Source organism: Tyto alba, unplaced genomic scaffold, assembly GCF_018691265.1.
Source record: "Tyto alba isolate M040663 unplaced genomic scaffold, T.alba_DEE_v4.0 Super-Scaffold_27, whole genome shotgun sequence".
Taxonomy (NCBI): Eukaryota; Metazoa; Chordata; class Aves; order Strigiformes; family Tytonidae; genus Tyto; species Tyto alba.
Window position 1 is genome coordinate 10,840,529 of NW_024881301.1, and position 14,526 is coordinate 10,855,054.

Below are 14,526 nucleotides of genomic sequence, written 5' to 3' on the forward strand. Positions count from 1 at the left end.
ACCCATGAGGTAAGTATTTGCTACGCAGCTGGCTGAGCCACGAGAGGGCACTCACTGTATGAGATTTCACATCACCTTCTCCAGAGCCAGAACATGTCTCTGGATTTCTGCTCCGATTTCAAATGTACTAGTTTGATATGCTTATAAAATTTGGCATCACCTGTTACATCTTGTAGTGGTTAAGATGAATAGACACTAATTTAATATACAACATGACGGTGGATAACGAGCACTCCATGAATAAGCAATATGTTACCTAAATTCCCATGGTATTCATAATATGGATGAGGTTTTTATATGCAGATGGCCATATTTCTTCTTTATGTTAGTTCACAGATGTAAACAGAAAAACACCAAAGACGACTTTACCTGTATTTTAAATAAAGTATTTACCTAATCTTTCCTAAGAAAATCAGCACAAATTAAAAAATATAAATGAAGAGGAATGTTAAGGGCTTATAAGATGTGACAAATCAACAAATCAGTGAGAATGCAGGTCTTCTGGAAAGGTTCATTCACTAAAGATAGTCAGGGTGCTCTTACCTCCCCTGGTCGGATTTTGATGTAGAAGTTGTTCCTCTTGTAGGAAATTTTCAGAACCTTTGGCCAGGCAAATCTATTTATTCTGAGTCTGTCTCGATATATTAAGAGACCACTTGCACAAACCCCTAGCATGATTTCCACTCCTTCGGAATCCTGGAAAAGCAAGCAATGCACTTTGCTGAGTATTTTTCTCCTTACAATATACAGTACTACAGATTCTTGTATACTCTGTTTCTATCTGAGCTACATCTTTTTAATGCATCAGCTGTAGTGACCTGATTTCTGAGAGCTACCCTACTCATTGACTGCATTCATGCAAGTAATAGTAAGGTTGGACAGGGTGAGAGAAACTGAGTGTTGTAAATGTTTCCTTATATTTTAGAAAGACTCCAAAGGGAAGGGGGAAATTTGAGACGTTACTAAAAGAATATTAACCATATAGCAAAATTTTATTAGCATAATTAAAGAAAAAAAAAGTGTTAATAGCATAAATACCAGATTGAAAGTAGGACAGCATACAAATTTACTTCACCCAGCATCGCTTATCTTCATGACTAAGCCCTGTGAATCCTTAGATAGACTTTTCTTCTGTAGTTCACTTGTCTTGGTTTTAGTTGGTTTGCTAGTTTCTTTAATGCTGTTGTGCCTATGCTCAGTATTTTCACTTTGAAATGACCAGTGGGCAGAAAGTTGTGAACCTAAAAGATTCTTTTAAAAGTGTGCGACTGTGACTATGCTATAACCCATGTTTGACAGGGAAGATGTAGGTCAGACACGTTAGCACCACAAAAGATTTGGCCACAATCTTATCAGAATATACCTATAAATATGTATTTTTAAAGTAAGAAGTATACCTTTCTCTTTCTTTTAGAAGCTTTCAAAGAGTCTGAAACTAATATTCAGAGTTTGCTATTGCTATCACCACTAGCCTGTATAATTTTTTTTTTTTTTAATTTAGCTAAGTACTAATACTGGAGAAAAGAAAGATCCACCTTAAAGCACAGAACTCCTTAATAATTATTTTAAGCTAACTTAAAAGTTACCAAAGTCTGACAACAAACGCTCTGAAGATGTCACCCTATGATAATCATTAGATTAATTCATTGTTTTCCTCTGGTTTTCCTGACAAGCCATCTTTTAGGCACACAGTGAAAATCTGATTACATTTTAAGACAAATACAAAGGCATGCACAGTCAGTCATGATGAAAAGGCTATGGCACAGCTAGAAATAAAAAAAAAAAAAAAGTTTTATATCAGTGACACAACACAGAATTAGTGCCACAAAGTCACTCTAGTGTTAGAAAACACACCAATCGAGGATGTATGTTCCAAGAATGATGGTATCACCCCTTAAAGGAAGATTTTTTCTAAATAAAGCTCTCATGATATCCCTGTCAGGTACTACAGAAGAGACAAAGTTTCTTTTTTTCAGTGTATTCAGTTTCACAGTTTCCTAAGCAAAGAGTAATGTCTAAATACAGTGAATATATTCTGAAAAAGAAAGTCTCATTGCCAGTAATCCCACTGCCTGGCAAATGCCTGAAATGCATGTATGCTCACATATGGCACATAGCTGCAGATGCAAGGGGCTCCTTCTTTTGATATACTTTCCCAAAAACTTGTTGAGAAATGCTTTCTTCCCTCATCCCCACCTTTGCAACAGATCCAAGCCCATTCAAGGCTTCTGTTACTTGTCAGTGTCAGAGACTGCTTTTCAGTGTGATGCTACTGGTGTAAATGAAACCTGAATAAAACAGTTTGGCTTTTTTCAGGAGCGATGTGGTTGCATGGAACAGAAAACTGTTAGCTGTAATGTCTGAGGCATGAGACGCTGAGCTGCACATCCTTGCAGCTCTGCATACGAATGGGGGGCTTAATCAGAGCGGTGACAGCCCAGAGGACAAATCTGTCTATTTGAACACATTTTTTACCGTAGCCTTGTGTTGGATAATTGAGAACTAGTTTTAACAGCAGCTGGCGGCTCCAGCATCTGTTGAATACCTAAGATACTGGCACAGCCTTAATGAACTGACATTTGCATAGAGACATCTGCTAGGGCGTGACTTCAAAAAGACATCCACAGAGATACTTGTCCCCTAGCCTGATGCCATCAGATCCCACTGGCAGACCTAATTAAAACTAAACATTACTTCTCACACAGTCTACTTTTCCCACCTTCAGTTCAGTTTCCAAGATTACTATTGTGTTTCTTAACTCACAGACAGACCCAATTTGGTTACGACTGCGTTTTTTTAAATTAAAAACATAACTTCAGTGAGAGATTGGCTTGTCTAGCAACTCCTCTTGCTCTGAGTGTTTCCATATCATAAAGAGAAGAGTAAAACCGGGTACTAATATTTTTTAGAAAAAAAAAAAATGGTTATCTCAGGACATCCTATCTTAGATTTCACAGCTTTTCTCCAATATTCTGAGAAAAATAGGCCTTAGGCCTTAATACTAGGCCATGTTAAATTTTCAATAGCAAAGCCTGTAACATATTTAGAACAGGAATTCACTTTGTTGCTGTTTGTGTTGGACAAACGATGTTCAAAAGAAGCTACTGAGTGACATTTGCCAATCTGTTTCTATCTCTGCTCCAAATGTGACTCAAGATTTTGTGCCTACCTGCGTGACACAGGGACAGCAGTGGCATGCCTCCTAGTAGAATCCTGATCATTGAGCCATACCCAGATTTTTCATTTTCAGTGAAGGCAATTAACAGAACACAAAAGATTGCCTTGAATTCTGTAACACACATGCACAGTTCCTATGAAATGCCCCAGGGACATGGTTGGAGGCCCTTTCAAGATCCGAGCTGCAAATTTATCTCGGTCCTTGAAAGGATCTGCTGCAGCATAAAAACAGGCTCACAATAATTTGACCTTTACAGAAAATGCAGTGCTCTCCACAGTTCAGGATTCTTTGTTCAGCACTCATTTGCCAAGGACGCTTGCTAACCTCAAAGATGTTAAAATCCATTAGCCTTACTTTGAAGAGTGAAGAAAAAAACAGTAATTATTTATTTGGAAAAACAAAACAAAACAAAACAAAACCAAGACAATCAACACTAGGCTGGTAGGTAGCTCTCCCAAGCCACAATAAGACTGACCATGTTTTATTCATAACTTACCCTGGCGATGATCAGAGAAACTACTTCATCATTGGAGAATGTTTCCACTAGAATTACTGCCCTTCCAATCAACTGCAATGACTGCACTTCAGAAGAGAGGCAAGACGCTGCTTCCCCATTACTATCAATCTGATTAGGTTTCCAGCATAGCTAAATAATTGCTTGAAAGTTCTCTGCTGTATTTGAAATTATCTGCTTATCTAGTTAAGATACTGTAGTTGGTCTTATTGAATTGGAAAATGAATGAATGAAATGACAATGGATCACTCTTTGGACAGCTTCTAATAACTTTCCTCATTACTCCGTCCATTCAGTATTTTCCCAAAGGATTTGGTTGTTTAGTCATCATGAAATGTTGATGTGCGATGTCTTTGAATCTACAGGCTAAGTTATGCTACAGTTACAAGATATATTTATGCTTATCCCATGAGTCATCTTTCCTCATGTTGACACATGATTTATCCCACAAAATGCCCGTCTCAAAACAACAAGAGAGAACAAATCAGGAAGGCCATGCATATTTAAGTACTATGCTACAGGAGAAAGATGACCAGTGAAAGAACGAGAATACAGACCTTGGCATGATGGAGATCTACTCCATACATTGACAGTTTTTTGGCATTCTCCAGGAAATGCATCTCAGCCTCTGCAGGTGTCATTCCCCTGAGGAAAATCAACCAATTCTAGGATCAATGTTAAGGAAACAGAATCTGAAATAAAATCCCGCAGCTGGGAAACATTTTCAGCCTGTCAGAACTGCAGCTGTAGCCCCTAGGCAGCTGGGTACCTACCAGAGCCAAAGCTCCGGTGCAGACCCTGTTATCTTCCATGCTGCAAAGCTCTTTTCTAACTGAAGACACAGAGAGGAGGTCTTGTCCGAAAAATATTCTTATGAAGTATACCACAGCAGATTTTAACATTTCCTGATGCACCAGGACGGTACCTGAAGGCAGGGTACAGCCCACACTGATGCCCTCTGCGTACCTGTGGCTTTTGTGCAGCTCGATCACTTTATCCTCCAGCTCTTTAGTGTGATTCGGCGCAAAGCGAAATTCACTGATGTAGTCGCTGCCGTACTCGTCAGGGTCATAGTCGCCAAGCTCCGACTGCACGGTGTAGGAGCCCAGCAGGGCCAGTGTGACGAACGAGCAGGGCAGCCGACCCGACACGATGTCATCTCTCAGCTGTAAGCAGAGGTAGTACCTGCAACGGAGCACCAAGGCAGCTCACAAAGTGCTCCTCCACTGTCCAAGCACTGGCAAGAGGCTGCAGTTCCTCCGCTAATTTGCAGACAAACTCTCAAGCCCAAAGTTTTTCGGGTGTTAACAAGGATAATTATAATTTTTGGGAAAAAACAAAACAAAACAAAACAAAACAAAACACAAAAAAAAACAACAAAACCCCCTTGCCTAACTTATGGATAGCAATGCCTAATTTATCTTTTTAAAGCAGCATGGAGATCTCTTAATAAAATAGGTTATTACTTTTTTTAGAGACCTAGATGGAGAATTACCCATTAAACATACAAGGCTGCTAACATAAATCACTAAGATATATAGCTACCTGATAATTCTTTTATTTAAGGAGAAAAAAACTCAAATACTGTTGATTAAAGGGTATCTGAACTCCAAGCCATTAAAAAAAAAATAAAGCTGTCTATTTAGAAAACCTTTGAGCTTTCTCAAAAATACATTTAAACAGTAAATACTGTTAAAACCACAGTAATAAGCAGTGCAGGGAATCACCAGATAGAAGAAACCAGAAAAAAACATGAAGAGCATTGGCTTGATGGTGAAGGCATGGAGTTCACAGGGGAGGTTTGAGGGTGACAAGAGGAAAAAAGCAATCCTTTCTTTTGGAAGAGCTCTGTTGAAGTGTGAACTCTTGGCATACTGTCTTTCTGCACAGTGTCTAGCACAGGGGACCTCTGATGTAAGCTGAAGGCTTCATGCTACCTTAAGGAGCAACAAGCCATTTACAATGCAATGAAGATTAAAAATATCCACAGGTTGCAAAATATTGTAACAGGCTAGGGAACGGTTTGCTGATGGCACAAAACTCATCACGGCTCAGAAGTTTTCCTGCCTTATGCCAAGGAGGAAACCAGGTGAGGGTTTTTTTTTTTTTCAGTTATGGTTGCAATCTGAATACAAAATCAGAGTGCAGCGGTGTGGATTGCAGAGCTAAGTGACTTGGATAGCAGGGAGCAGCCATTCATTACCACCATACTGCCCATACCACGCACAGCAACTGCTTACCTCATCAAATGACATATAGAATTTACACGCATGCTTATTCTCATGCCACTTCTTTTCTGTCAGAGTTATGATTTTGCTTACAATAACAGCTTGCTACCACTGGCAAAAATGGGCATTGGGCATCTTTGTGAAAATTAAAATCAACTCTCAGGAATATGTATATTGGAAAAGCTAGTGCTTAGGGTTAAATTATACAAAAGTCTTCTTAGCTCAGAGGATAGACACTGTTCATAGCATCTTTTCTGCCAAAGCATCGCATACTTTCCATAAGCTCATAAGAGAAAGGAAGCCAAAGGGAATACAAAACATTCATTTTCTTGGATAATTTGGGTGTAAGCACTACTACAAACAGCTTTTAAGCCCCTTCTAGAAAGGTATTTAATGTTTTAAACACCTGGTAATATCTTCAGATAGCTGGGCAGGGTCCGGAGGGTAGAATTTCACATTAAATGCAAACTGCCAAGCACCACCTGGAAAAGAACACAGATTGACTAAAAGTACACTGCAAGTGCTAACAATGGAGATGCTCATGCTGTTTGATTACCAGCAGACTTAAAAATACCCCAGCCAAGCAATTAATAAGAACAGGATGCAGTGTCTTTTTCTCATACATCGTTTTGAAGATACTACGTTTCCCTCTCACATTTAGAGTATTAGATTAGACTTTACAGCTCTCTTCTTATTTAGTAAGATTTCCACTGCAGCAAAGACCCTAAGGGAGCGGTAATTTATTACCAACACTAAAAAAACCCTCAGTCTGAAAAAAATGTTTACTGGAATTAACCATGTGAAAACACAGCCTATACAAGCTTTAAAAACCAATAACCCAAAACACAGATGTTCTGGAAACATCACAAGCCAGAGTACAAATGGGCTCCTGAGCAGGGTGATGTGCCGAGCTCTGGCTGCCCAGACCTGCTCACAGCATCCTCTCAGAGTGCTGCTTCAGCACATAGCTCCTGTCTCCAGCAGACATAAATTACTGTGCAGACAAAACTGCAAGGACAAACACAGAGAACATGACTGAAAAACATTACAGATCACTGCAGAATTCTTATTTAGTTATTTCAGTACGTTTAGGTGACCAATGGGATGTATACTGGTTTGTGTCACTACAGTTTGTGAAATTTTTTTTTGAGCGTTAGCTTTAAACGTTGTAAAGAAAGAATGCCAAGACTAAAAAAAAGAAAGACTTGAACACAGTATGTAAATATAAAAGCTATTCTGAAAAAAGGGACAGGTTATACCAGTGCATGTCTTGAATGCAAATAAAACGCAGTAACAAAACCCCAAACCACAGTGTTCTTACAAGCAACACAGTGGTTTTTCAGTAACAAGACTTTTCACCAAGGCGTCTGTTGTGGGATATACTTCTTATATGTGTTTCTACCACATAAATTACAGTGCGTCTGTAAGTCAAGAAACCAAAGCCAAAGTAATGACTCTTGTTTTCTGAAATGCATTGATGTCATAGTACAAATCTAACAAGAAATAAATGGATCTCTCTTGAAAAGTCCCTATTGGCTGTGTAATGAGGAAGTGCTTGTGAACACTGTGAAAAACAGGACTCTTCCTTATAAACCTGACAGAGTAGGGCTTTTCCGTGATCTTCAATTCAGTGGTACCTTGTGCCTAGGTATCCCCTAAAGAGCATGGGCTTTGAAAGTGTATCTGGTGCACTCTGGTAAGATAGTTGATATGCTGGACAGGACTGCTTGCCTGTAAATGCTGCATGGTTGTCCTAATTGGGTGTTTGGGCGTCTTTAGGACAAGGAAATTTCATACCGTGCAAAGCCCCATCCACTTTGCTCATCCCAAGCACCCAAGAAAACAGGCTCAATGTGAGAGAAAGCTTTGACATTACGATCAGGACTTCAGTTCTTGGTGAGACTTTTGGGCTCCTTGATTTTAGGAACCATAAAAGCTGGTGGAAGGAATATTTGGCTGGCAGTGAGGATGGGGCATGGCCCCACCGGGGAGTGGGACCAGCCCCGAGGTGGGAGTAGAGCCTGTGGGTGACACCTGGCCTCACGACAGAGGGAAGGGGCCATGGCCCAAAAGCCTATTCCTCTGGAACAGACAAAATAAATCAGACCTATGATATAGCCTACCTTATAGCATGGATGGTTAAGATACCAGAGTAAGATGCCTTCACCCCTCACTTACATGGGTTTAAATAAAACCTAACACTGTGCAAGTTAGGAGGATATAACTAATGGGGTGCAAACCAGGGGCCGCAGACATGGTGACAGTCTAATTTTTGAACCACTGGGATGAAATCTCTGTGGTCTGCAGTGAAATCACAGATATCTGAGTGCTGTACAACTCAATCAGCATTTAGCAGGATTATATATATATGTGTGTGTTTTGGAAAGTGTCATGGGTAACAGCCCTACTTTTCCACCATTGTCCTTTTCCAAACTTCTGGGGTGAATTGTACAAAGCAAGCAAATTATCGCTGTCATCTTCTGCAAATACAACTGTCCCCCATGTCAAGTCCAGGACGAGACTCTTCTTCCCCGGTTAATCTCTTGCTGTCACAACCTTTCATTGCCTATCTCATGGATCAGGCACATATTAAATGCACTTCAAATCCCTGGTGTGAACCTGGGCAGCTTTACTTTCACTGACCATAAGTGTAACCTGATTCATCAAGGTCTGTAGCAGCTTCCTCTCCAGATCCATCTTCTCAAGAGATTAACAAGAGGCAGATTTTCATTACATTTTATTGCAGGTTAGTTGCTTTTAATGAAAATAATACTGGTGGAAAGGTGTGGTTGCTCATAGTAAGTGGGGAAGTTTTCCAGTCAGTGTAAATTAACGCTCTGAATCTTGGAGAGGGAAGTGATTAATTTGCTGGGCCTGCTGTGACCTGTGAACTACCAGATGTATTTGCTTGTGAAAGCACAAGTGCTGGAAGAGATCATCTACAAAACATGCAAAGAAAAAAAATACTGAGGCCTTCCTGCCCAAAGAAGTCACATACACAAACATTTCATCAATTCAAAAAATTGAGGGGGCAAAAAAATAGACAGGTCAAATTTTGAGCCCAGCAGTCTTGACGAGGTTTTCCTCTGAGAGGTTTTTGAATTTCTAATGTAGCAGACAGCTAAATTTAACAACCAAGCTTTTTAAAATATTCATGTGAAGCAGAAAATTGACTGGTTCTCTTTGAACTAAATGGTACTTTTAGGAGCAAAGTTCAAGCTTTTGAAACGTAGGAAGGAAAGATATTTTAGAAAGAGTGCTATCTTTGCATCAGTGAAGTATTTCAGTATGAGGCATGAGCAGCGATCCTGGATATGATATAAATATCAGTAATGCAAAGAAATAATTTATATATGTGGCCTAGTCCCCAAGGTTATGCTGCTTAATGTCAAACTTCAGGTTTTTGCATCTCTGCAAATGTCAAGTTGTTTTCAGCAATCCAAGTTCATGTGTTACGAGCCTCAGTAACAGCCTGCACTCATTATGGGATAAAATAACTAAAAGATGCAGGTAATTCCTTTGCCAGAGACTCGGGACAGATTGAAAGAGAAGATTGTGAAATAGACTTTGTCGCCCTGGGGGGAGCATGCTCTCCTGGCAAGGGGAAGGCATTGAGAAGGGGGCCATGGCCTCATCCTGCCTGTTCCCTCACCCTGTGGGCAGCAGGGCTGGGGCTGGGGAGAGGGGGGCTGCTGAGCCCCTGGTGCTGGGGGCACCCCGGAGGGACGGGCCCTTTGACCCAAGAGCAGCGAGTTACCCAGTCATGTAGGATCAGCGGGGCTGGGCAGGGAGGGGTGCCCGGTGCCCCTGACACCCCGCTTGTGTGCTGGGGAGCCCCCTCTGCCTCTCGCATCCCCGCTCAGTGCCACAGGGGTCCGAAGCCCTCACAAACACTGATGGCAGTTTAGAGGAAGAGACTTTTTTGTGCAGATTTTTAGGGTCCGGGTACACCAGAATGGAAGTTTTCCAGACCCCCTGAAACAAACACACAAATGATAACAAACTTACTTCGGATCTGCTTCTTGATTTCCTTGGCAGGGTCCAACCAATTCTGCAAGGAAAATGTTTCTTCTTTTCAATTTGAATTAGAAAACACAATAAACATTATTTTTAAAACAGTGTTATGAGTCAAAGCTAGAACACACAACGGTTTTGACACCCTTTTGGCCTTGGAGCAGCAGTAGGCAGGCTTAACACTGACTTTTAAGATGTGGCCCTGGGGAGAAGTAGGATTTTTATTAACCTTCCCAGACACTGAGGGGCTGAATGGTTTGAAATTTAAAAAAAAAAAAAAAAAAAAGTAAAATAAATCCAAAGAAATGTTTTTCCAGAGTATCTTCTGGAAAAATTAAATTTCTACAATCTTGTTAAGGTGTTTTTTTTATTTTTTTTTTTTTTTTTTCTGGTTGGTAGGTTAGTTTTTTTCACTAATCCTGGAAAGGCTGAAAAGCCTTTCTAGAGGATCCACAAGCACGGTATCGGGCACTGCGCCATTTGCATCGCAGAGCGGGCACAAGGGGCTCCCGGGGGGCAGAGGGAAACCAGAGGCAGAACCACAGCAGCGGGGCTGCCCCCATCCACACTGAGCAGAGCCCGGTGACTACGCAAGAGAAAACCCCTGCTGAGGAGGCGGGGGAATTATCATGGTGATGTGTTACTACTCCATGGATGCCAAGGAGCAGATGAAACTCCTCCGGAGGAAGCACACAGCAGCTTTGGGCCTCAGTGCTGCCTCTGCCTCGTCCTCTAACAGAATCAAATTAATATTTAAAATGCGTCACACAGCCCAGAACAAAAAGTTCACTTCCCCTAGGGAAGTTCCACTTTCTCCAAAGAGAGATAAACAAATGTATCAGAGAAAAAAAAAATACTAAAGAAATATCAAACAAACAGTACAAAACAATCCCCTACCCCCCCAACAAAAACAACCAGTTTGCAGCTGTCCAAACCCAGTCTGTGGTGCAAAATGTGAGCCTGAAGAGCTCCAGTTATTGCTGAGCATAAAAGAACACTACAGACAAAGAAATTAAAGCTACATCAGGACTTCTATTTTCAACAGTATGTGATGTGGGCACATATATTTTCTGGTTGGAAGTTATCTGGCAGAGGATGGAAGTGAATTGCTAGGTATTCTGACATTAAAAATATGCATGTTATTCATCAATAAATGTGGTGGCAACAGTCACTCCTTTAGCTGCTTAGTTTGGTAAAGTAACTGGTGATCTGTAGATGTTTAGTTCTTCTAAACCACCTGTTAATAATGAATACATTCTTCTTTTTCCAGTTTAGGAAAGCACACCTATCTGGAAATGCACTTAAACATCTGCCTAAACTTTTACCAAAACTCAGAACTAAGCCTATGCTAAAACATTATCTTGCACTGGCATGGAGCAAGTGTCCGCGTAAGTGACTTTCTGAATCAGAAACAAAATCCTCATATTTAGAAGTCTGTAAAGAAAGGGGAAAAGAGAGACAAAAATACTGATTTCTTTTGTATCATATCTAACTGAAACAAAGAGAAGCCTGAAAAATACAACTGTTGTTCTCATAAGACATAAACAACTAAAGAAGTAATAGCTCCAGCTCCATCAAGGAAGACCTTCCAGGCCATGCAAAGCACAAAATGCCTTCACCTGGTGAGCTCTGCTGGGCTACTACATGTATTGCTAAGAAGTTTTGTTACAAAATATTTATCTTAAAATGCCAAAATGATCCTTTGACACTCTCATCATAACGTGTCCAAACCAGTAAATATGTACCACTTACACATTAGATCATCTTGGACACTGTCAATACACAGTTTATTTCATACTAAATTTGAGATGCAGACAAGAAGAATGTTCACTATTGCTACAAACTGTTTCTGAAGACTAATGTTTTTAGCCAAATCAGCAATACTGCTAAGATAAAGTCAAGACTTAAAGCTTTACTTTATCTTAGTTAGCAGGAACAGTCAACCAACTCCTGGTTATCTGTATCCCAACCACAGTATTATTAAACCATATTTTAGTATTATACTTTTAGTATTGTATCTACGAATGCAAATTTGACTTTCAGCTATGGCAGTAATGAAATATATGATACTTGAAAGACAAGCAGCTATATGATTAACTTCTTTCATGTCATAAATAGCCAGCACAGAGGGAAGCCAGGGAAACACAGGGGATGCTCTCCAGAAGTAGAGTTACAAAAAACAATAGCTCAAGCCATGTCTGTGGAACTTGTCAAGGAAGATAAAAACAACTTCTGGACTGTTTGCAACTGTCTGAAGGGTGTCTTGGGGAGCAATGATGTCCATATGTCAAAGGCCAGGTGCAGTTTTGTGGGTTACCTTTTGGTTTTCCGTGTCTCTGTATGTCAGCCCAAAGTAGTCTTTTTCCAAAAGGTTCAGATGCTCACACACTTTATCGAATAGCACTTGACCTCTCGAACGTTTCTGTGGGAAATGAACAGGGAAAAAAAAAAAAAAAATCATGTTTGCAAAATAAGGTAATATAAGCATTAAAATAACACCTTTTCTTTTTAATCAATAAGCCCCAAATGATTTAATTCAACTCATCCATCTTTCAAACCTATTGACCCGGAGTTTCATAAGAATCTGCTGAATGGGGCAAATCTGCTTTTCATAAAAGCTCAGGTCTTCTTGTGGAGTTAAAAATAAGTCAATGCATGTCATTTTTCAAGTTTCAATGAGAAGATCTCTTCTGTCATTCAGAAACAGTAACTTCAAATGCATGCCGAAGTTGTTTCTCAGCAAACCAGAGCGTTCTTCATGTGCAACAGTAGCAACAAACAATGGTACAAAATATTTCCGATCAAGGACTATCAGAGCTATGACTGGGGAGCGATCCACTGGAGGAAAATCCAAATGTGCAGATACTTCTTGCATTGGTAGCAATGTGGACTGATTCCAGGATCCATTTTTTGTCTAATATATGGGGCAACTCAGTAATACCATCTACTGAAATCACTGAAAGAGCCTAGTATCTCACTGGGAATGCAGCTGGGTAAGAAAGCAGCTTTCCAGTGTCCCACTAACCTTCTTTACTGCTAACACGTTAGATGAGAAGACCTCTCACTGTTAACAGCCACAGCCCTTAACAGAAGCTTCATAGTATCCCTCATATTGGACGGTAAAAATTGAGGTCATCCTAGTTCTCAGCATGATATGTGACATTGAGAAAACTCTCCAAAAAACCAAACACAGACAGAAACGTCCTCTTTATAAGCGACGTGTGCCAACTTGGACATGTGTTAATTATAATAAACAATTCAAAATTATTTGGGCCACTCTTTCTTCACTACCTGCTTCTAAGTGGAACTCAGTTAAAGGAAAAAATCTCCTAACTTTATTTCAAACACACACATACATAAATATTTTACTTGATATTGGTGCTGTATTTTCTTTATCTGTAGCATACACATAACTTGAAGCAGACTGGAAATATACTACTTTCTTAAAACACAATGCAGGAGGTTGACACAAAAGAGGAGAGAACACCTCCTCTGAATTTACACACCTCTGCCGACAGAGCTGTGCCCAGACCGTGTTCCCAGACCAGCAGCCTTGGCTTGCGAGGGGGATATTTTGCAATCCAAGCTGACACAGATATGCCAATAAACCCACGGAACCCAACGCTGGCCTCAAAATATTTTAGAAGTGGTAAGCAAGCCAAGAGAAAATGACAAAAAAAAAAAAATTGAGGGTTGCTGCCTAACACCCTGTGAAAACTTGATGAGCGATGATGGAGGGAGTTATGTGGCATAACCTATTTTATGCCAAATTTGGTACTTCTACTTGGGCTCAGATAGTATATTAGAAGGGAAGCAGGGAGGTAGTCTATACGTTTTTATCTATGGGAAAACTGAAGAGTGTAGCTGATAGAGTCTAACAAGTGTTCTCCAGCTGAGAGAAATCCAGGCAGAGAAGTGTATTGCAAGTGTGTTACTGTAACCTCATTTACTGTGTTTTCCAGCGTCATTTGAGCAAACGGCTCTAGGGCCTTGTTCTGCTTGTCACAAGCTTTCCACCCTGTAGTAGGAAGCATAAATATACCCCAGGTCCTCCATGTCAAACAAATGTTTAGTTAATTCTTCATGCCTCAAAATTGGAAGTAGATAATAAGAGGTTAGTGGTCTTATGCTTGATGCTCTTTGGATCAGGTGGATAAAAAAAGATCTCACTACCAGTGTGCAGAGAGGAACCAACTTAGAGCCTTCAAGCCAAAATAGTCACATTTCTCATATAAGCAAGCAATGCTGTATTTTGCTAAATTTCTTGCTTTTCTACTTGATAACAAACCAAGTGGTCATACTAAATGGAGAGAAATAAGCAGGTTAGCTCTATAGGATAGCTGCTTTGAGAAATACTATGTCTGCACCACTGCACCATTTACATGTATTTGAGTTGTGAAACTTCAATGGCCTGTTAAGAGTCAGACAAGGCCAACACAGGAGCTGTTTTATGTGGTCAATCTGTGCAGCTACACAGATGTCAGCTTTGATAAATAGTAGCTAGCAGCTGCAAGGTACGGTGTTTTGATAGGGAATTGCAGGAAACAGTTGTATAGGGCTGTGCTGTAATAAAACCCAACCAACCAAAAAAA

General features: G+C 40.2%; 1 protein-coding gene across 27 annotated transcripts in view; it reads right to left on the reverse strand.

Annotated features, from left to right (window-relative positions):
- Nucleotides 1-14,526, reverse strand: part of EPB41L3 (erythrocyte membrane protein band 4.1 like 3) — a 146,018-nt gene that overhangs the window by 30,559 nt on the left and 100,933 nt on the right. For all 27 annotated transcript variants that reach the window (XM_042797912.1, XM_042797910.1, XM_042797909.1 and 24 more), the window contains 6 exons: nt 12,252-12,356; nt 9,929-9,971; nt 6,327-6,402; nt 4,659-4,877; nt 4,250-4,337; nt 544-696 (listed from right to left, as the gene is read on the reverse strand). In XM_042797912.1, the coding sequence (XP_042653846.1) occupies nt 544-696; nt 4,250-4,337; nt 4,659-4,877; nt 6,327-6,402; nt 9,929-9,971; nt 12,252-12,356 (684 nt within the window). The remainder of the gene's footprint in view (nt 1-543; nt 697-4,249; nt 4,338-4,658; nt 4,878-6,326; nt 6,403-9,928; nt 9,972-12,251; nt 12,357-14,526) is intronic.